The 22,811-nt window shown below is 38.1% G+C and overlaps 3 protein-coding genes and 1 long non-coding RNA gene across 4 annotated transcripts; all 4 read right to left on the bottom strand.

The window, feature by feature from the left end:
• Positions 1 to 1,509: 1,509 nt before the first annotated feature.
• On the bottom strand, positions 1,510 to 4,475 carry LOC116333947 (chemokine XC receptor 1-like). Its single transcript, XM_031757238.2, has 2 exons — positions 4,440 to 4,475; positions 1,510 to 3,156 (listed from the first exon to the last, which is right to left on the bottom strand). Exon 2 carries the CDS (start codon positions 3,114 to 3,116, stop codon positions 2,133 to 2,135), a length of 984 nt encoding a protein of 327 aa, XP_031613098.2. The 5' UTR covers positions 3,117 to 3,156; positions 4,440 to 4,475; the 3' UTR covers positions 1,510 to 2,132.
• Positions 4,476 to 9,669: 5,194 nt separating this feature from the next.
• Positions 9,670 to 11,371, bottom strand: LOC116333946 (chemokine XC receptor 1-like). The gene is made up of 2 exons (XM_039601889.1): positions 11,340 to 11,371; positions 9,670 to 11,186 (listed from the first exon to the last, which is right to left on the bottom strand). Exon 2 carries the CDS (start codon positions 11,174 to 11,176, stop codon positions 10,166 to 10,168), a length of 1,011 nt encoding a protein of 336 aa, XP_039457823.1. The 5' UTR covers positions 11,177 to 11,186; positions 11,340 to 11,371; the 3' UTR covers positions 9,670 to 10,165.
• A 1,175-nt stretch (positions 11,372 to 12,546) lies between these two features.
• LOC120434470 (chemokine XC receptor 1-like) lies at positions 12,547 to 14,758 on the bottom strand. The gene is made up of 2 exons (XM_039602610.1): positions 14,716 to 14,758; positions 12,547 to 14,334 (listed from the first exon to the last, which is right to left on the bottom strand). The coding sequence occupies exon 2, from the start codon at positions 14,300 to 14,302 to the stop codon at positions 13,301 to 13,303; it is 1,002 nt and encodes a 333-aa protein (XP_039458544.1). The 5' UTR covers positions 14,303 to 14,334; positions 14,716 to 14,758; the 3' UTR covers positions 12,547 to 13,300.
• A 1,644-nt stretch (positions 14,759 to 16,402) lies between these two features.
• LOC120434551 lies at positions 16,403 to 17,111 on the bottom strand. Its single transcript, XR_005609168.1, has 2 exons — positions 17,066 to 17,111; positions 16,403 to 16,943 (listed from the first exon to the last, which is right to left on the bottom strand). It is a non-coding gene; the product is annotated as an uncharacterized LOC120434551 (long non-coding RNA).
• Positions 17,112 to 22,811: the final 5,700 nt, after the last annotated feature.

Below are 22,811 nucleotides of genomic sequence, written 5' to 3'. Positions count from 1 at the left end.
TTACTCAGTGTCATTCTATTGGCAGATTAAAGAAGAAAGGGTCTGCACCATCATTTCAATGAAGAAGTTTGTGAGGGCCTCATCCCAGGATGTGGTGTATGCCGAAGTGAACAAAAATGCCAAAAGCAACTAAGAAATTATCTGCAGGAGAAAGGCAAAAAGGGGAGAGAAGGTTAGTTTTTAGGTGGGAGACCTTGTTTTGTGAAAAAATATAAGGCAAGAGTAGCGATAAGGTGGCAAACTGGATTTGGCTATGCTGGGACCCTTTAGAGTTATGAAGCTGGAGGGCAAATGTTCTGACAGTGTCAGAGATGGGAAAGATGACTCAACTCTCAAGACTCTCATTTTTCTTTCACATTGAATGCATGTTTCGGGGAAAGTGGTACCACCCAGTGTGTGTGGAATTCCCCTGTACAGAAGGCAACTACAAACGTTGCCTTCACAGGATTTCAGAAACATTTTCATGTTTACAAAAGCATCACATCAAATGAAAGTGCAGCAATGACATGCAGATTTTAGAAACATAAATTTTTGACTTGGCAAATAAGAAACTGAAATATAGATAATTCACTTCAGACCACTGGCTCGCGCCTGTCCGTTCGACCACCTCGGACCGTCCAAGCCTCCAGATTCAATTTCCACCCCAATACCACAGGACGAGCCCCCAAACTGTTACGGGTTCAAAATATTGGGGATGGATACAAGAGGAAAACCAGAATAACAACACTGGTCCGGCCAGGTCAAGTCAAACGGTGATTTTAATGAACACACGTGTGGGAGATGGGACACTGTACGCAGACAGCACCAGATCTCTCACCGAAAACCACACAACAATAGTTTTTATGAACATCAGGGTATTGGAACGCCCCCTCATGCGTAAAGTAGGTACAATACAATCAATGTTGACAACTTTTAACACATTAAAAGAACATCATCTTCTTCCCGAGGCCAGATCCTTCCCAGTAATCTTCTAACTCTGCTTATCCCCTAGAACAAACAGTCTCTCCTGCAAACATAATCAAACAGCTACAAGGCCTTGCAAACTATTATTTAAATATTTGAACTCTCCCCTACACATGAGTTTAACTGCTGCTTGTGTGTGTGCGTGTGTGTGCGTCTCGACCTCAGCATCCACTCTGTCTATAAGGACAGAGGCCAACTCTTCATGTGTGCAATAACCTAACTGAAACCATACATGTAATATGTTGAATAAATGTTCTAATCAAATGCCACTATTCAAAGCTTAATAAAAAGAATATAAATGAATAAAGGATAATGATGAATAACATGGTATATGTGTTTTGTAAGCATGTGCGGCCTTCTGCGCTCTACGTCACTTCCCTCAATAGATCAGCCAGACATCCCGCTGACTGTAGCTTTTAACCCTTACTGACTTGAGCACAACTCCATAATAAGCACCAAGTGGCAATATGTATAAAGATGATCATGGTTACACCTGTAATGAAAGATTATATGATTATACCAACACCTGTAAATAGAAGATTAACATGAGGTTATAACAATCACTGTAATACAAACGTTAATGTAATGTCAATAGCTTCAATAAATGCTTTAATGCAATGCTTATTATATGATTCTAATGCAGTGATAAAATAACAGTAAAATATCTCTTCTCAATACATAAGCAAAGGTAAATATGCAAAAGATAATAATTAAAATAAAAACAAACTTGATCACAGTAGAGTTTGATCAGTGATTAGATCAACACAGATGACTACATTAAAAAAACTTTATGAAACACAGCACATTACATATCAGTATGTCAAATGAAAGTTTCACACTTCTTATTTCAGTTAAACCTTTACAGTCACTGGTATGACCCCACTCTGACACCAGAACAGTCTGAGTTCCTTCTGATCCTACAATCTGAATGAGTCACAAGAAACCTGTCCTTGTAAATTTTGGCGGTTTGAGTCTCTTTGGTATATTTGTCAGCTCTAACCACTGCATAATATCCTCCTCAATCCTCACATTAACAAAAGTCAGTCTTTGTTATAAACAGCTGCCATTCAATTTAATTGTTGTTTGTTTTGATCTAATCTAATTAGAGATCTAGTAATATCTTATCTGAACTAAAATCTAATGCATAGTTAGTGCTAAGCATCACAAATTCACATTTCTTCAGTGGTTTTTAGAGTAATGAATGCAACTGAACTCCCATCGTTACTAACGTCTCTGCTTTGTGATAAAGGATTACGTAGCATGGGGAGATACCTCCTAAAACTTTGTGCTCCAATTATATGGAGCAGAGGACTAAGGCAACAGCAGAACTGAGACAGAGGATAAAGGATAAACCATGAAAAGTGCAATGCTTCCATCACTGCATGTGTATGTTTCAAAAAACCCCAGATTATAAGTGACATTACAGAGTCCCAGACATGCAGAGGAGTCAAACAAAGAAAAGTCCCAAAAATTACCCCGAAAATCACTTTTGAAGGCAGTTGGTGCCTGTTTATCTTGCCCTGTTTCATCATTATCCACATGTGGACATGACAGACAGTAGTGACAAGGAAAGGAATGAGAAAAAAAAGGCAAAACTCTGTGTAGAATTCAGCTTGGGTCCATGCAAACAGACACACTTGAACCTCAAATATGACTTCGGTACACATGAACTGCTTAATGCTTGCAGCAGCACATACCAGCCATACCAAGATGCTAGTAATGAGGACACCACATTTTCTTGAGACCTGTGCACACAGACATGAAACCTGAACAAAAGAAAAATAATTATGCAACGACATGACAGTGAGGATTAAAATAGAGGCGTACAGTCCTAGATAATAAACTGCTGTCATGAATCCACAGGCCCACTCTCCAAAGATCCAGCTATGGAGTAAATTACAGGCCTCAAATGGCAAGGTCACAGTGATGCAAAGGTTAGCTATTGTAAGTTGCAGAAGTAAGATATCGGGAGTGATCTTCCAAGCTTGTTCTTTTCGGAGGACCCACAACAGGAAGCTGTTTCCGGACAGGCTGATGCAGAAGAAAAGAATAATGGCAGCAGCACAATAGCATTCGAGTGCCGACAGTGGAAAGTCATCCTGACGGCTTTCAGTCTCATTAAAGAGTGTAAACTCGTCACTGCTCAAGGCCATTATTTACTTGTTGAGGTCTTGTAAGGAAATGGCTGCTGATCTATTGAAAAAGTGAGGATATAAGGTTAGTTTAAAAAAACAAAAAAACAAAACATAAATTATTACATTCTTTGTTGTGGTTGAAATCTATCAGACAAATCTCGATAAAAACTAATCCAGTCCAGTGTAATAGACACAACACTATACAAACTTCAACACTGTTGAAAGTTAAAAGGTTATGATTTGGAAATCTGTCATTTGGAGCGACTGTTGTGTTATACTGTAATGTTTATAAGAAATACCATGAGTGCTTTATAATGTAATAGCAGTTAATTCAAAGTACCGGTAATCATAATATTTATTCAACATATCAATTTTGCGCTTGTATCCTATCCCTATCTATTCCTGTGAATCATAATGTGTACAGTAAAGGTGAACACAGTGGCATCAGTTTTGTCTAATTTAGACACCGGTTCCTTTCATCCACCTTCTACACACTGCTGTCAGGTTTCAGGACAATCCTTCAGCATCAAATGCATCTCTCTCACTGTCCAACCTCATTCTAATTACACTCACGACCACCTGCCAAGTGCATGTACATTCATTCCGATCCCCTTGGGGATCTGCCAAGTCCAGAAGCCACTGCAGCTTGTTGCTTCATGATCACGAAACATTTGTAATGTGTATTTGGGGTTGGGATCCCTTCTAGTGAAACCATGATGAAGCTCAACCTCACTGCTTTTCGTCTAATTAAGAGTTTAAAATCACCGTTTGAGGCCATTATTTATGAGTCTTTTTGAGGACATTACTGAATATATTATTGTTATAATAATAATTAGTAGTAGTAGTAGCATATACATTAATAGTGTAATTATTTTTTAGGCAAACCTAGATAAAGACTAATGGAGCCTAACATAACAGATTCATTTCTTTAATACACAACTTGAACTGTCTTAAAGTGTTTAAGAGGTTGTGTTATACTGCCTTTTTTGTAAGGCAAACCATAAACAGTCAAAGTGATCAGAATGCTTATTGATGATGTTTATTAGAAATATCACAATTCCGTATGTATCATGTATCATATATGCAGCACTATAATAACCATAAATGACACATAAACCTATTCTGTAAGAGTTATAGTGAGTCGTTGAAAAAATGGTCACAACAAGTGTTATTGTGTACATAACAACATCAAAATGTTGTTTTTTTTTCTCATGGTGATTATTTAAGAGTCTATCTAAAATATCGATTCACATTCTTGTAATATAAGTTTCACTCCATATTCTTGGATTTTTTATTACATTTTTTCCCAAACGTTCCCATTTACATAAATCGACTCCTTACCTTGTGCATGTGCTCATGTGTCAGGCTAGGCTTCTCTCAGTGATAGTGTTAATGCACGTGAACTTCACACTAATTTCACTCTAACATGAACCAAAGAAAAGTGCTGTTTGTGCATTTTTTTTCCAGTCCAGTTTATTGTGACATACCAAAATCATTTTGTGGGAACAGAGAAGTGAAAACAGCTTCCTGTTTAAGCTACATCTCTACACAGAGATCAACTCACAAAGAAAACAATAAGCAACTTTAAATTGCATTCAAATGAATCACACAAACATGATTTACCAGAGTTTTGGGGACATAATTTGTTGCAAATTGTGCAAAATATAATGTCAAAACAACATATTTCATGTTACGCCTGATGTAGCTGTGAAAGTACCAAAATGGGTAACATTTAACTGAGTCCTTGTCCTTGAGCCAGCTTAGTGATTTTAAAAAGTTAAAATCACTAAGGTCACATTCCTTTTTTAACCTGAAAAATACACCATATAAATGAACAAATTAGTAGATTCATGTTTAATCAAATGATAGCAATAAGCAACCAGCAATAAAGATAAAGACCCAATCATCAGTAATTTCTGACTGTCAGACATCAGCAAAAGAAGTGTTAAGGAAAGTGATCTGAAAAGTTACAGCTTTATTTGTTATAACAAATCTGATGCTGATATAAATTTCAGGTAATTTATCTGATTCTAATACAAAGCATCTAATCCTAATTTCAACTGCAAACTGCATTTACATTATATATAGTCATTCTCAGGTGGAGTGCAGGATCCATCCAAATGATGAGGCTGCATTAATTTGTCGTTTTTGACCCACTGCAGTTTATGCTGGTCTTCATACAACCCAGTATCAGTGCTATTGTACAGGTGATTACTAATAATAATTAAATTAGCTTATAAACGAACATGCAGTCAGTTCATTTCACTAAAGACCAGCAGCCCAGTAACATGGAAAAAATATGTAATACACTGGCTGGTCCACTAGAGGACATCATGTGAGTGTCACACTTGCATCCTTGTAGTATAAGCAGCGGGCAATAATTTACTGAAAGCTAAAATATCCCTATTGACTAAGCTCCTTCTATACTGGCTAAGATTAAGCTCCTGCTAAAGACTAATACTTGTAAAAAATGAATCAAAGTGTAATTACTCAGTAAACCCGATGCAATACCATGAAAAATAACACCAACATGTTTTTGTGTTATCCTAATTCAGTCTGTTCTGGCTAATTTTAGGAGGCCATGTCATTTCAGGTGCTGTTGTTCAAGTAAGCAACATACATGTATGTTGCTTATGGGAGGATGAGAGATCACATATCCGTATTTGTGTTGATATTCAGGTTTGCACTGCTATACTGTTACAGACATCCCTGTAACAAGTTCTACATTTATAATATGAGAACCCTCAGACAGGTATTCTGCAAGGGAAATAACCATGTTTCCATCCTAAACAGGCCATTCCTGTAGTTACCTCTGCATTCTCTCTGTGTTCATACTGAGTTTGAAGCAGGAAATTTTACATTATTCTTTATGATGAAACTATAATGTTAAAATACCCTTTGCCCATTAAATCTGCATATTGTTAGACAGTTTAGTTGCACAAAGAGTTTCACATTTATTTTGTAATAACTTGTTACACCATAAGATATGGTAAATGACACACTATTAAGCATTGGTAAGGTATTAGTAAATCCCTATTTCATCATTTGTAAAACTGAAAGTCCCCTGTGGTTGTTGGTGCTCAGTGTTTCTCTTCCTCTCTTAAACACTTCCTTAGACTCTGACGGTATACTTACATTTCAGTATTCTCTGAAACTCATGACTGGGTCATGTTTGCACATTACTGTAAATATTTGTACATTTTTGTGCTATTTCGACTTCCTTTTTCTGTCCTAAAAATAGCTGACATTTTCTGTAGGTGGTACAGAGTACTTCAAAGTCCACTAAGAAGGTTCCTAGTGTGACCCAGCCAGAAAACTTTCACTTATTTACCAAGATGACACCTTGCTATAATAGTTGTAACTAAAGGGGGAATTTATTTTAGTTTATGTTTTTCAGAGAGTGAGATGCAGAAACTGCAGGATATTATGGCCAGAGCAGACATCTAACGGGGTTCCTACATTGTGGTGCTTTTATCAGTCTGCTCCACAAGATGGTGGAGGAAAGCAAGGCCCTATCATCTTAACAGCTTTTTATATTCCAACATGGTTCCAGAGTGTAACTGAAGCCAAGGGAAGATCTAAGAGGAAAGCACGAAGCACAGCAAAACATAGAGGTTTCCCTGGGAGAAAGTAAGCATTTGAAACCAAAATCACCTTAAGGCTAAAGTGATCCTTATATTAAACTAGATGAACAATGTAGTGATGCCTGCATGCAGGAGAGGAGGAGGTAAGGAGAGAGCAAAAGAGGGAAAGCTACAGAGAGTAAGTGAATGAGGGAGATTAGCGAAAAAGGACTGAGAAGAGCACCGCACTCTAGTTGCCTGGAGTAGAAATCAGTCATAGTCAAAGTCATATATCCTTTATGTTTTTACCTTTGACCTTTAGTTTCACTGAAGCAGTTTTATATATATTTAAACTGTCTTATCCATGACTCCTCAATTCTTCACACAGTGGTTTTTCATCAGCAGAAATGTCAGATAGAAAAGGATTGTGGAATACACTGATGCATCTCTTGGTCCATAGCCAGAATCAGAGTTAGCTTTGAGCCAATTCTTGCCACTTGCTGGTGCACCAACTTAGGCACCCATTTCTTCTTACTGACAAAAACATTTAAGTAAATTGTTGTAGTTAAGGAAGCATGTCTGAGTTGATTCAAAACAAAAAGAGGATGTCATGTTTATGGGTCAGGTGACCAAGGGTTTTGAGCTTTTGCAGTTTCATTACAGATTTTGTGATGTGGGCTTTGTTTGCAGACTCTGTTAATTATGTTTGGGTTTCTTTGTGCTTATGACTTTTTTTTTTAAATTCCCGCTAGTTCCCTGTTCTGTTATTTTATGTCTCTAGTTTGGTCAGAAATGACTTTGTCTGTCAGTTCTCCTCCTGCTCCTTTAGACATCTGTCTGTGTTTTATTTTTGTGTCTCCTTGAAGTCTGTCATGTCTCCATGTATGTTAAAGTTTTGTCAATGTCAAGTTTGTGTATCTTAGTCTCTCTGTGTTTATGCTTCCTGCTTTGTCTCGCCTGTCATGACTCTGCAGACATGTCTTTCTCTCCACTTCCCCTAATCACCCTCCTGTGGGGAGGGGATAAAGTCTCCCTTTATCCTTTGTCAGAGTATCTGTTGTAGTTCCTTTTTCTGTTGTCCTTTGAGTTTCTCAGTCCTAGTGTGTTTCGTCATGCCACCTCATTGTGTTTTTTCCTACATGTTTAGTTTTCTGTTTTCCCCATTGGACTTTTGTTTCACCGATTTGGATATTTGTTGCTTTCATTCCTTTTTTGCCATCTACCAAATACACAGTTCGCTTTGTTAACCTTTGCCTGCTCATGTCTGCATTTGGGTCCAACTCACCTTCCAATCTACACACCCTACAGATTATGACAGAGAAACTCTCAGCTTGCTTAAGAATATTACAACATTTCCAGCACAGCAAAACTTTCCTCACTTTTTGTGGCAGGTTTATATTAGTCACAGCTAGATGAAACTAATGCTGCTCAAAAGCATCCAGAATGATCATAACATTTATCCAGCATGTCAGCATATGTGTCTTGTCATCAAAAACAGTTTTAAAAAATATGAAATCAACTATATGGAAGAAAAATTAGAAGGCTTAATGGAATTTTAATAAAGTGGAGCAATTTAAATGGTGTGTTTGAGAACAATGAGATGACATCAGAGATCTATAAATGATAAAGTGAGTCCAGGGTCACTGTGAGTCAGTGAAACAAAGAGTTAGCATACCTGTAGAATACCTGCAAACCTCAATGAATTGTCAGTTAAGCATAATTTATTCCATATGTCCAAGCTTTAACATATTGTAATTTTTTTTCAATCAATCAATCAATCAATCAATCAATCTTTATTTATAAAGCACTTTTCATACAAAAAAAAAACTGTAGCACAAAGTGCTTTACATGGTTAAAAGCAGCCCACCCCACCCCACCCCACCCTCCCACTCATTCCCCACACTCTCATTAACAGAAAGGTCATGGATACACACATCCCCCCCCCCCGCCACTCCACACACACACACACACACACACACACACACACACACACACACACACACACACACACACTTAAAGAGTAAAATTGGGCTGGGTACGCATTAGCCAAGTGAGGAAACACTATCGCAGGGAGCTGTCTGCACCGGGAGCTGCGGCCCTGAGCTCCTCCGGCAGGCTGTTCCACAGTTGAGGACCGAACCACTGAAAAGCTGCCTCTCCGTGAGTATGTGTCCTGACTTTAGGGACAATCAAAAGGCCAGTACCAGAGGACCTCAGGGTCTGCGAGGGTTCATATGGTAAAAGCAGATCTGAAAGATAAGAAGGCCCAAGACCATTAAGACATTTAAAACCAATAAAAGAACTTTAAAATCGATCCTGAAACACACGGGAGCCAATGCAGCGATTGTAAAACCGGTGTAATGTGGGCCCGCCTCTGGTCTTCGTCCAGCACACGAGCTGCAGAGTTCTGCAAAAGTTGCAAAGGTGAAATATTCTTTTGGGGAGACCAGAGAGCAGGGCATTACAGTAATCAATGCGAATGGTAATAAAAGCATGCATCAGCATCTCCGTGTTGGCCGAGAGAGAATAGGGCGGACTCTGGCTATATTTTTTAGATGATAAAATCCAATTTTGGTTACGTGTTTAATATGTGGGATAAAACCAAGCTCAGAGTCAAGAATAACACCCAGGTTTTTCACTTGTAGTGAAGGGCATAGTGAAAATGCCTGTAATTTAGACAAGAGTTTCTCTCTCTGAGCCTCAGGACCGATGATTAAAACTTCAGTTTTGTCCTGGTTAAGCTGTAAAAAGTTTTCTGCCATCCAAGATTTTATATCTAGAATACAGTTAAAAAGGGCATCCATTGGTCTGGTGTCGTCAGGAGACACGGAGATGTACAGCTGAGTATCATCAGCGTAACTGTGGAAGTTCACTCCATGCCTCCTGATGACGCCGCCAAGAGGGAGCATATACAAATTAAAAAGTACAGGGCCTAAAACCGACCCTTGAGGCACACCACATGTCATTTTCTATTATGATTTATGATTATGATTTATATTCCTGTAATATTAATGTCCATATTCACACATTTATATACATTTTCCTCTCTATTTATTCCAAAACTTTTCTCATTTTTATTACATGACATTACATTTTATTACAAGAAAGATTAACGGCCCAGGTGACTTGCCTTCTGCTTCATGGTTTCCCTCAGTGATTATTTTAATAAACTTACACTACACACGACTTTGACTCTATCAGTGACCACAGAAAACTGCTGTCAATGCATTTTTTTTTTTTACAATTCGTCTTACAGTACATACCACAAAAAAGAAGAAGTGAAAAAAGCTTCCCTGGATTTCAGCAAAATTTTCATTTCTACAAAAAATACTCATAAAACTACGCCAGCGAAATGCACAATTTTACACACATCTTTGACCTTGCACATTAAAAAGGCTAAAACAAAATCTGTGTATATGATGTCAACACTATATGCAAAACTTGTCAAATTATATACAACCTTTGATTCAGTCTGTAAATACTTTTACAAAACAATTTTTAATTTCAAGAGGGACTGTTAAATGGATCACTGTGTCGTTCTGTGTTAACAGAATAGTTCTCTACTGTGAAAGCTACATTCTGAATACCAGAAGTTTTCTGGCCACTGTCTTCCTCCTTGTTCTTACTGCACAAACTTTTACATTTCAAAAGATTCAACAGATGCTTTCGCAACTTCTGTGAGATCATATATAGCAGTGGGTTCATACAGCAGTGAGAATAGGCAAGCATTTCACAAATATGGTAGGCAACTGCTAACCGTTTCAGTACCTTACAATCTTTGTTTGTATTGAGAGCCTTGATTAAAAGCATAATATGGTATGGCCCCCAGCAAATGAAAAAGACTGCAACAATACACAAGAGCACAGCTACAGTCCTGGACTTCTTTCTGTTTAAACCTTGCAAAACTGTCTTGAGGATGGCAGAATAGCAGAAAATAATGATGGCAAATGGGAGGAAGAATAACAGTGACACTTGGAGATAATGTCCAAGCTTGTCTTCAGATTCATCGTGGCAATAGTTTTTACCATACCAGTGTTCAACCTTTACTTTCATAGCATCACTCAGGGATGCTGAGATGCTGATGATCCAGGCAGCTATACAGGCACCGATTGCACACTTCTTTCTTCTAGCACGGTTGCTTTTCCAGTTTGGCAGCACCACCCTAATGAAACGGGCAACTGTCATGGCAGTCAGCAGAATGACACTGCTGTACAAACCAACAAAGAATGCAGCAGTCATGAATTTGCAGACAAAGTCCCCAAAGACCCAGTGGTGTAGGTGATCAACAACCCAGAACGGAAGTGTGATGGTGAAGATCAAATCAGAGCAGGCCAGGTTCAGGATGAAAATATTTGTGATACTTTTCAGGCCCTCGTAGATGAAAAGAACACATAAGAGGAGACTGTTGCCTATGACGCTGATGATGAAGATTAAGATGAAGAGTGTCCCGGTAAAAGTGGGAAAGTCAGTGTCACAAAGATAATGGACTCCATCACTTGTCATGTTGTTTGCCATTGTCAATTTTCTACAAAAGATAAACACAAAATAAGATTTTTTTCAACACATTTAAATACTATAACTTTGCTGTTTTCTCTATAGTGACAGAAACTGTGGATTTTAGTTTTAGTTTAATGTGTAAAACAGAGACTAATAAAGGGGATTAAACACAGAAACCTACCTCTTGTATCCGCCGTCAAGTGTTCTGTTGAATTGTACTGTTCAGGAAAAGCTGTGATGATCTTAAGCAAACCAATAGTTCCTCTTTCTGTTTCACACTAAGTCCAAGATAACGCCCAAACAAAAACTACATTAAAAAAACAAACATTTTGTCCATATTAAAAATGAAACTTATACAAAATTACACCTATGTTTCAGTATCACTGACAATTAATTGTCTACAGTTTTGCTGCACTGATCAAAATATAGAAATATAAATGAAGGTTTCATTTATCTGATTTTTTTATTTTGTAAAGCGTGAAAATGCTGATGATATAAAGTTTGAAAATAAGCACAATACTGAATACTTTTTTGGGAAGAAAATATATCCTGCTGAAAAAAAGGAAACAATAAAAAAAACTTTGTAAAACTAATTGATATGATAACATAAACCCCTAAAACCGAACAACAAAGTAATATCTGTAATGTGGCATACTCAGTAGATGAATATACTTTTATAATTACTACAGTAGTACAGCAAGAAAAGGCTTTTTGATCTTAGAACAGTTTTGTCACAGGTAAGTGCATGAAGAAAACTTAAAACATTTTCCTTCTCATCCAAAGATTTTTTAGGTCAGAAAAAAATATGAAATATATAAAATATGAAAACTTAAGATGTTGTATTAGTGGTTAAACTGGTTAAATTAAGGACGTTCAGCAACCAAGTTTTTGTTGTTGTTGTTGTTGTTGTTGTTGTTTGTTTTTCGTACATGCTAATCTGCTGGCTGAGTCTGCACCTGCTGAACTTGCCTGCTTTGTTGAACTGAACATGGAAGGTGTTAACATGCTGGATCAATCGTTGAGCCTTTTCTATTATCATGCTAAGTGAGTTATCGCAGGCTTCTTCACACTACACTCTAACTGATTTGCACCGGGAATTTTGACCAACATGATTAGAAAGAGAAAATCAACCTCTCAAGTCAACAGGTCAAAGTGGAATTTGCTTATTTATTTGCGAGTTGCTTGCTTGTTGAAAAAGAAAATATGCTGTTAAGAAAATATTAAAAGGTATCTCTTTCATATTAAATAAACTTCCAGAAGACACAAAAGTTAGTTTTATTTTTATTTTTTTTAATCAAATTTATTGAGAATACTTTACATGAAATAAAATGTGAAAATAATCATAATATCAAATGTATAAAAAATAACTTTGAAAGTGATTTCTTTGACAACATAAAATGTAACACATGTAATCATAGTGACCAATCTACAGTATCACTAATACGATGTACAGTATAATCAATTGATCATTTTGGAGTAGTACAAGTATAAAATAGAAGATTCTGATCAGAAAGTATATAACACAGTTAAAAACATTAAGAAAACGTATTGAAACACAACACATTACACAATGTCAAACTGAAATTGTCACTTCTGTTTCTCTTTATATGATGGACACCTTTGCAGTAACTGGTAGAATCCCAGTCTAACCACAGAACACCCTGAATTTTCTGTGCATGAAACACCAGTTGTAGCATTTGTCTTTCTATAAAGCTTGACTAATTGAGTTATTTTTTATTTATTTGCCATTTTGAACCACTCTGTACCAAAGATGTATACTAGGAGAATGTTGGCTTTCTTTGTCTTACCTGACTCAACAAAACTTAAAACCACAGTGGGACATAATTAGTATTACAAAGGTGGTTATCAACTTTCACTGGTTGTGTATTCAGCATGTTACCATGGTGATTCAGCCAGGTAAAAAAAAAGTCACTTTCGTAACATAAAACTCACTAAGCCATTAATCTTGCTTTGTGGTACACCCCTTTGGCATAAAAAAAAGTCAGACTCTATCATTAATAGGTGCTGCCCACTTTTTGTTGTTGTTACTGTTGCTTGTACTATATTAAGTTCAGCTAATTTATCTAATAACTTCTCAAGCATCTACCCGTCTCATCCTAATGCATGCATTGTACAGTAAATTCAAATTTCTTCTGCATTTTGGAGAGGGATTAATGCCATTGGACTGTCAGTTTTAGTCTCATCTCTGCACAGTGATAATGTACTGCACGGCATGGGAAGATACCTCCTAAACCTTTGTACTCCTATTAAATGCACCAAAGGGATAAAGCAGCAGTAGATGTGAGTGATGGGATGAATGACGAACCAAGCATATATCAGTTCATGTGTGTACTCATAAAAATCCAATAGTAGCAAGGACTGTATAAACATGTGGATGCTGTAAGGAGCCAAGCATAGAAAAGTACTGACAGTTACGCCTAAAATCAATTTTGAAGGCAGTTGTTGGCTGTTTATCCTGCCCTGCTTTGCCATTATCCACATGTGAACATAACAGAATGAAGTGATAAGGACAGGAATGAGAAAGAAAAGAAAAATCTGTGTGTAGATTTCAGTGAGTTTCATGGTTAGTGACTCCACCAAATTTACACACACTTTCAGGTCAGCGATTTCGATGACTCTACCACTCACAGCCAGTTTAATGCTTGCAGCAGCACACACCACCCACATCACAATGCTACCTATGAGAACACCATATTTTCCTAAGGCCTGTGCAGACAAGCACCAAGGCTGAACCACAGTAACATAATAATGCAAAAACATGGCAGTGAGGATCACCACGGCGGTGAACAGTCCCAGAAAATAAATCCCTGTACCTACTCCACAGGCCCACTCTCCAAAGACCCACCTATGGAGTGCATTACAGGCTGCAAAAGGCAATGTCACAGTGAAGCAAAGGTTAGAAACTGTGAGCTGAAGAAGTAAAATATCCGATGTGATCTTCCAAGCTCGTTCCGTCCGGAGGACCCACAGCAGGAAGCTGTTTGCAGGCAGGCTGATGAGGAAGACGAGACTGTTGACAGCAGCAGGATAGTGAAGTTCTGATATCTTAATGTCATACTCGGTCTCGCTGCTTTGAGTCTCATTAAAGTGTATGTAATCATAACTGTCACTGTCCAAGGCCATGATTTACTTGTTTAGGTCTTGTGATGAAAGTACTGTTGAGGAAATGAAAAATAAAAATAAATTTAAATAAAATGTTTTTAATCAGAATGATATGACATCAGAGATGAATGGCAAATAAAGCAAGTCCACAGGGGTTATTGTGAACCAGTGAAGAAAATGGTCACAACATATAATGTTGTTTGCATAACAGCACTGAAGTTTTATTTAATATTCTCTGGTTAATTCATATCGCAGTAATATCAAATTCCACTCCATATTCCTACATTTCCTATATTTCTGCCACAACATTTATTACTGTTAATAATAAATAAATAATTGTTATAATAAATATTAATATTTTATTATTACATGAATCATTTCTCATGATTTTTATCATCTAATTCAAAAGAGAAAAAAAGCCAAGAAGAGCCTACCTTGTGTGTGCACTCTGTGTTTCCCTCAGTGATTGTGTTAATACACTTACACCTCATACTAATATGACCACAGAAATTTGCTTTCATTGCATTTTTTCCATCTAGCCTATCATGACATGTGTAGAGAGAATAAGAGAGAAGTGAAAACAGCTTCACTGGATTTCAGCAACATTTTATTTTTTTTTACAAAAACAGCATTGCTAGTAAAAGTGCAGTAGAAAAGTGCAGATTCTTAAACACATACATTTTACTTTTACTTGGCACATTAAAATTAAAAAATGCATGTAATTTGTATTTAATTTCAGGAGAACTTAAAAAGATGTCAAATTAAATAAGAATAAACTGCTGTAGAATCAAAGGCAGAAGATAAAGTTCACTATTTTGTCCATTTGTGAATGTTGAATGCTGTAGCCCAAAAGGGTAGACCAGCTGTGAAGAAGAGATACCCGTCAAGTCTACGGTAGCGCAAAGTCTACAGTGACCGTAGACGGTTACGTCTTTTCATTGGCTCGGAGTCTACGTAGGTCAAAGTTGGTTGGTCAAAAGTCTAGGGTGGCAGATGGGGGAAGAAGAGGCTTGTGATTGGTGAAAAATGTGCAAGGAAGGAAACTTCTGTTTTTCATTCAGTCTGTCTTTTTTCTTTATCAGGTGATGTTTCCAGCTCCTCCCACCTGATGCTTGGACTGCTGTCTGTGGTCTTCAGCATGATCACAATGTGTTATTTATTTATTTTGAGTGGTTTACAATGACAGCACAGTAAGCATTATCAGTGTACATACAATAAAAGCATCTAGTTTTTACTCCAACACCGATGAGGATTTTCCTTTGGCTCTTTTGAACCAAAACAGGTTGGAAAATCCCCTGAAATTAACAGCAATTGAGAATGAATTGCTTTCTTTTCTTCTGTGTTATTATGATGTGCAAAGACTAGCCATAACAGGAGTCTTTTAGGTTGCCCCGATGAGACAATGTAATTGTTTTACTTTTATACTGGTAAATTGAGAAGGATTATTCATACCATTGTACTGTCATTTACAGACAAGCAAGAAATTAAAGGCATACCCTGAACTCTTGACCCCACACGGAGAGACATTGTTGCACTTTGCTGCCATGTTAGGGTCCACTTGTCAAAGGGAAAAGAGTCATAAAATCAGTACAAAGTTGCTATGAGAGATTATCTTTGTATTGTGACAAAGTATTTGAAGAGGGGTCACTGAATAGTTGATTATGAAAATGGTGTGATCATATCTTTCACAGTCACTAGACCTCAACCAAGACTATCTGGGGGAAATTTGACTGACATAACAGATAGGTAATAGCTCTGTTAGTGTTTCCGAATCAATTGCAGGAAACACTGAAGCTGTTGCAGAGGCATGTGTTGTACAAATACCTCAAATACTTGTGTTTGCCACCTACTTGTACACATTGCTTCTGTGGTTCTGGTCTGTTATGTGTTTCTACATAGTTGTGTCTTCTGAGCCTGTTGGCAGAGAATGCTATTTGTCTGTAACGCAATAAAAAAAACATATCAAACGTATTTCTCTTTCTATAGATTTTATTTATTTATACTTGTATGTTTTGTCAGTGCCCTTAGGATTATTGTGATGCTGATTCAAAGGAGGTCAGTAAGTCTAAGGCAGATTTAAGCCCAATTTAGGCATTCATTAAGTGAATCCACAACTCACTGTTACTGTAACACAGGACACTTTATTAAAGTGGAGGAAACAGGGATACAGGAAAACAGCACTGCAGGATAGTCAATCAGTGAACTTGTTTATAAATGCAATGTGAGGGGCTTTACATAATCAACTGTGTACAAAAAGTCAAAAGTGCCTGTCAGGTACGCTGGAATCATACACGTTACCATCAACAACATCATCGTGAATGTTACACACTTAAAGAAAGTTTACGAGCAACATGTACTGAAAATAGCCATACACGGGTAAATGTGTAGTAAATGGCAGTGCAGTAAATCTGCCTAGTATGATATTAAATACACGATACACTTACTACTTCGTATATCTCACATCATTTGTAACGAGCCACCGAAAGCACCACGTGAAGGTGCGTGGATACCCTCTGTGCCTGAGTGAAGGCAGCGACTCGGCTGAGCAGCTCCTGTGGAGGTTTGGTGAAGACCATACTTCTCACCCGGCCTGCTGACGAGGAGCAGCGGCATGTGGATTTATAACACAAATTGCTAGTGTCGCCGTCATCAGCTGCAGCCACTGAGAAGACTAGAAATGGGCATAATACATTAGATGTACCCTAAAGTAAAAGAGTTAAATGGGCTATTCAGCCTCGTGTAATTTCAGCTAAATCCAGGAGCGTCTTAGAGTCTATCACTTACCATAAACATAAAAGAAATGCCTGTTTCCATAAAAAATAGCGGACTTGCTGATGTTGTGCCAAAAAGTGATTGTCTGCCAAAACCTGATTTCTGGTATTTGCCAAAAACTGATTGCTTGTATTTAAACTGCTATAACTGCTACTTGTTGGTCTATAATATGTGAAACATATGTCAAATGTATCCCTCATGAATGATATCAAGTCATCTTGAGCAACAAACAACATTCCTGTAACAAGGTAGAAGTCGCAATCAGTTTTTGGCAGTGACTTTTATGTATCCTTTATGCAGTTAAAAAAAAAATTATTAAAAATTATTGTTGACTTTAAAAATGTCTCTTTTAAGAGTAATCTGGCCAAGAGGACCGCTGAAATTGCAACAAATGCAAAAATAGTTCTGTAAACATATTTTAAGTGAACAAAAGGGAGCTGATTGATTATAATGTAAGCACAATAACACAGTTACAAAGATACTTGAGAAACAGGTAATTTTTAAATTTTATATATAACCCCTTTGTAATACCTGTTCACCAAAGTCTATTTAGCAACATACGGAACGATATTACACATAAAAAAGACACGGAAACATTGGAAATCAGTTTTTGGCAGGTAATCACTTTTGGGCACAACACCAGCTTCTTCTCTGTCCTGCCGTGTGTTGTTGTTTTGGTGACGCAACTTCCGTTGACAGACGATTGGTAGTCTACAGTGGGATTTGGCGCTCCTATTGGCCCCGAGTCTACAGTGTCTACGGTCACCGTAGACTCCGGGCCAATGAAAAGACATAACCTTCTACGGTCACCGTAGACTTTGCACTAGCTTTATAAAAACTTATGTCATTCGCACAAGCAATTTTTTTGGTTTTCCTATGTAAGTGCTTTCTATCTACCATTCACCTTCCAATGGACACACTGGAGATCAACTTGGGGAATGTAACCACCAACCTTTCAATTAGTAGGTGACCTATTCTATCTCTTGAGCTGCAGCCACCCAGGCGCTTGCAGCACCTAGTATTCCCAGGTGAGGTTTAACCTGAGATTCTGTCGTTTGGGGCAAAATAAATTTATATTTAAAAATCGATTCAGGATTTTAATTAATCGATATCGCGTTATTCAAGCTAGAATCGATTTTCATCAGAAAATCGATAATCAAAACCCACCCCTACTTCTAAGGCTCCTGAAAACTTGAAATTTCCTCCTCTGAGTTTTTACCTTCTTGTTCTAATGTCTGGCCCTCCTCCACCTCATCTCCTGACAGCTCTAAGAACGACTCCACTTCCACAGTTATGAGTAAAATCCTTTCTGCCTCCCAGTCCTTTGTCATTTGTGGATGAAACAATCCACAAATGACAAAGGACTGGGAGTGTATAGGTATGCAGAAGCAAGGTTAACAAAAAAAAAGTTAAAATGAGAAGTCTATTCGTCAGTTGTTAATATTGTGCCAAGCTGAGGAATCTTAACAATAAGGAACCCATGCTGAGGTTGAGCATGTTATCCTACCCCAAGCAGAAAGGAGGAGAACTTCACTGAACGCTCCTGCTGTATTACACTGTGCTTCAGAGGGTCAATAATTACGTGCCTGAACTCACTCATGGTACAAAATTATTTCCATCAAACAATAACTGTGAATTTATACTGCAGCATCTACAAGAACAGTTAAGAGTCACAAAACAATAAACAATAAACATCTTAAACAGCAACACATATTCCCAAGGCATGATGGGAGATAACTAGCCACTCCCAACATGGCACAATATGATATTTTAGTAATTACATCTGCTTCTGTCTAATTGCTTTAATATGTAACAAATTTTCCTTTAACGGAAATCCACATAGATTTTGAAAATGGCCGCCAGGGTGAAGCCACAGAGTCAGGCAGGTCCTGTGTGTTTGCCAAAAAAATATACCAAAAAACCTTGGATTTTGCCATGTTTGTTTGGTCTCTTCTTGTCTTTTTACCTCCTCTTGAGCTTAATGTATCCACGGAAAATGGTTAATTTAACTCTCCACCCAGCCAAGAGGAGCCAACATCTTTTGTATTCAAGAATCCTGGATTGTGGACATGCTAGGCCGCCCCCAGGTCAATGTGTTAAAACGGTATCTAGATCATTCCTGGGGGTTGTGAATCTCTTGATGATAATACTTCTGGCTGGCGATGTTGAGCGTAACCCCGGACCTGTTTCAAGTCCTGTGCTACAGTTGCAGCAGCTCCCTGGGCTAACACCATTACTGCTACCTCGGCTACAGCAGCTCCTGGGCTAACACCATCACTGCTACCAGGGCTACAACAGCTCCCTGGGCTAACACCATCACTGCTACCTGGGCTACAGCAGCTCCTGGGCTAACACCATCACTGCTACCTGGGCTACAGCAGCTCCTGGTCTAACACCATCACTGCTACCTGGGCTACAGCAGCTCCTGGGCTAACACCATCACTGCTACCTGGGCTACAGCAGCTCCCTGGGCTAACAACATCATTGCTACCTCGGCTAGAGCAGCTCCCTGGTCTAACACCATCACTGCTACCTGGGCTACAGCAGCTCCCTGGGCTAACACCATCACTGCTACCTTGGCTACATCAGCTCCCTGGGCTAACACCATCATTGCTACCTCGGCTAGAGCAGCTCCCTGGTCTAACACCATCACTGCTACCTGGGCTACAGAAGCTCCCTAGGCTAACACCGTCACTGCTACCTGGGCTACAGCAGCTTCCTGGGCCAACACCATCACTGCTAACCGGGCTACAACAGCATCCTGGTCTTACACCATCACTGCCACCTGGGCTACAGCAGCCTCCAGGACTAACATCATCACTGCCACCTGGGCTACAGCAGCCTCCTGGACTAACACCATCACTACCAATAGGGCTACAGCAGCTTCCTGGGCTACCATCACTGCTACCGGGGCTACAGCAGCCTCCTGGACCAACACCATCACTGCTACCTGGGTTACAGCAGCCTCCTGGACTAACACCATCACTGCCACCTGGGCTACAGCAGCCTTCTGGACTAACATCATCACTGCTACCAGGTTTACAGCAGCCTCCTGGACTAACACCATCACTGCAGGTCCCGATTACAACTAAACTTAGTAAGTCAACACAACCTATCATACCCATGGGTATACAGAGGAACCCTGTGTTTAAAAAGCATCGATTGTTTAAGTTATTTCGGACTCTTAATCAAGCTAGGACTATATGGGATCCACAGTGTAAAGACAAAGGGCTCCTAGGTGGCCATCTGAACATACGCAGCATGGCCCCTAAGAGGGAACAACTGGAACATCTTCTCATTAATTCAAATGTTGATTTCATGGGACTTTCGGAAACTTGGCTCAAACCCTCTTCTCCACAAGCACTGGTAACTCTACAAGGCTACCATGTCTTTAGAAAAGATAGGCATCAAGGAAAGGGGGGAGGGGTGTTATTGTATATGAAGGACTCTCTAAAATGTACACAAATAATCTGGCCCAATGAAATCTCTGTTGAATGTGTTGGAGTTAAAGTGTCACTCTCAGCAGAAATGTCATTTACTGTTTTATGTCTTTATCGCCCACCTTCAGCAAAAGTAGATTCAACGACTTTCAGCGACTTCAATAATGAACTTATCCTAATGGGAGACTTAAATGTAAATTGGGATAACAAAAGCGACAGAAAGAAACTAAAAGAAATCACAGATAATTTTGGTTTAAAACAAATGATCAATGATTCCACTAGAATAACAAATCGCTCTAGAACTCTAATAGACCTGGTGTTCTCTAACAAACCGGATAGAATGATAAAAACGTATAACTTTTTGACTGGCTTGTCTGACCACAATGCAATATTCTTCTCTAGAAAGCTGACTAAAAAGCGACTGAGATGTGTCAGTAAAAGCATGAATATAAAAAAAACATTTATTCCAAATAATCAAGAGCAACATTTAATGGCAGCTCTAAATAATTTTGACTGGACTAGCATACTATCCTATGATGACACTAATAAATTTTGTGATCTATTATACTCTGCTATTAAAGGGGTCTTGTCACAGTTTCAGAAAGAGAGCCATTTAAAGAAACGAGTTTATTCCTTGCCTTGGATTAATACCGAGTGTAAACAGCTTATGAGACTCAGAGACCAGTTACTGAAAAAATCGTTACAATCTGGATTAAATACTGATCGATTACATTTTATATCTGCAAGGAATAAAGTTACACAAACTTTGAGAATGGCAAAAGCAAATTTTTTCATGACTGTAATTAATAGTGCCAAAGGAAACTGTAAGCTAATTTGGGAAAATATTAACAAACTCCTTGGTAACAGTAAGCATAATGCTGATACAGACCTTGAACTTAAATTTGCCAATGAACTGGTATCAGAGCCTCTTAGCCTAGCTACTAAATTAAATGATTTTTTCCAAAGTACCATTAATGAAATTGCACAATTGTTTTCTAATTCTTATGACCCTCAACAAAATATTGGGAATATCGACACCAAAGAGGATGTTTCTTCTCCAGATTCAAAGTTCAATATTCAGAAAATTACAGAAAATGAAGTAGAAAATATAATCTCTAAATTAAGAAGTTCTAAAGCAAGGGATGAGTTTGGATTTGATACCAATTTCTTGAAGCATTATAAATCTTGTCTTTTGGTGCCTGTGACCCATCTTATTAATTTATCAATCACGCAGGCAGTCGTTCCTCTGAGTTGGAAGGTGGCAAAAGTTACACCAATTTATAAATCGGGTGATAAAACAGACCCTGCTAATTATCGACCTATTAGCATACTCCCTATCTTCTCAAAGATAGCAGAAAAGTGGGTTGCTAATTCTATCATCAAACATCTTAATGACTCCAATCCGGGTTTGCACCCTATGCAATTCGGATTTCGCACTCTTCATTCAACTGAAACGGCTGTCTGTGTTTTTGTTGAGAGAGTGAAATCTTACTTAGACAAGAGCAGTTGTGTTGCGGCTGTTTTTCTTGATTTCAAGCGTGCGTTTGACACTGTGAATCATCTTAAGCTCTTGTCTAGACTGTCGACATTTAACTTTAGTAATCATACTGTTAAATGGATACAGTCTTATCTATCAGATAGAAAACAATGTGTGCAAATAAAGAATAGCAAGTCACCCTATCTTTACTGTACGCAAGGTGTCCCCAGGGTTCAATTCTAGGCCCCTGTTATTTTCACTTTATGTAAATGACTTGCCTAATGTGTGCAAAAATGTGGACACGATCATGTATGCTGATGATACGGTAATTTTTACGCAAGCCAAAACTGCTGATGATGCAGCCCATCAGCTTTCACTGGCATTACATGATTTACAAAAATGGCTGAATGACTCATGCCTGTGCCTTAATTTTAAAAAGACCGTATCAATGTTTTTTAGTAAACCTAAAACAACCGTGGCTGCAGTAAAAGTTTGCTTGGGTGCACAAGAATTAATTAATGTTGAGGAATTTAAGTATTTGGGAGTGCTACTAGACTCTAAATTATCCTTTAAAAAACACATTAGAAAAGTAGTGAAAACTGTAAATGTTAATATACAGAACTTTAGACATATCCGCACATCATTAACAGACACAGCAGCGATTACATTCCTGCATTCTATGATACTGGCTCATATTGAATATTGTATTACAAGTTGGTCCTATACGAGCTCTGCTGCTATTGGGCCAATTGAAGTATGCTACAAAAGAGCATTGAAAATATTAGATAAAAAACCTTTTTCATATCACCATTGTCAAATTTTAGATAAATACAAGTTTTTA

The sequence above is a fragment of the Oreochromis aureus genome, linkage group 18 (genome assembly GCF_013358895.1).
Source record: "Oreochromis aureus strain Israel breed Guangdong linkage group 18, ZZ_aureus, whole genome shotgun sequence".
NCBI classification, from domain to species: domain Eukaryota; kingdom Metazoa; phylum Chordata; class Actinopteri; order Cichliformes; family Cichlidae; genus Oreochromis; species Oreochromis aureus.
This window is presented reverse-complemented; position numbering and strand designations above follow the sequence as displayed.

Bases quoted from the DNA above. Each gene is read 5' to 3' on its own strand.
- LOC116333947 (XM_031757238.2), bottom strand. From the start codon at position 3,116: ATGGCCTTGAGCAGTGACGAGTTTACACTCTTTAATGAGACTGAAAGC.
- LOC116333946 (XM_039601889.1), bottom strand. From the start codon at position 11,176: ATGGCAAACAACATGACAAGTGATGGAGTCCATTATCTTTGTGACACT.
- LOC120434470 (XM_039602610.1), bottom strand. From the start codon at position 14,302: ATGGCCTTGGACAGTGACAGTTATGATTACATACACTTTAATGAGACT.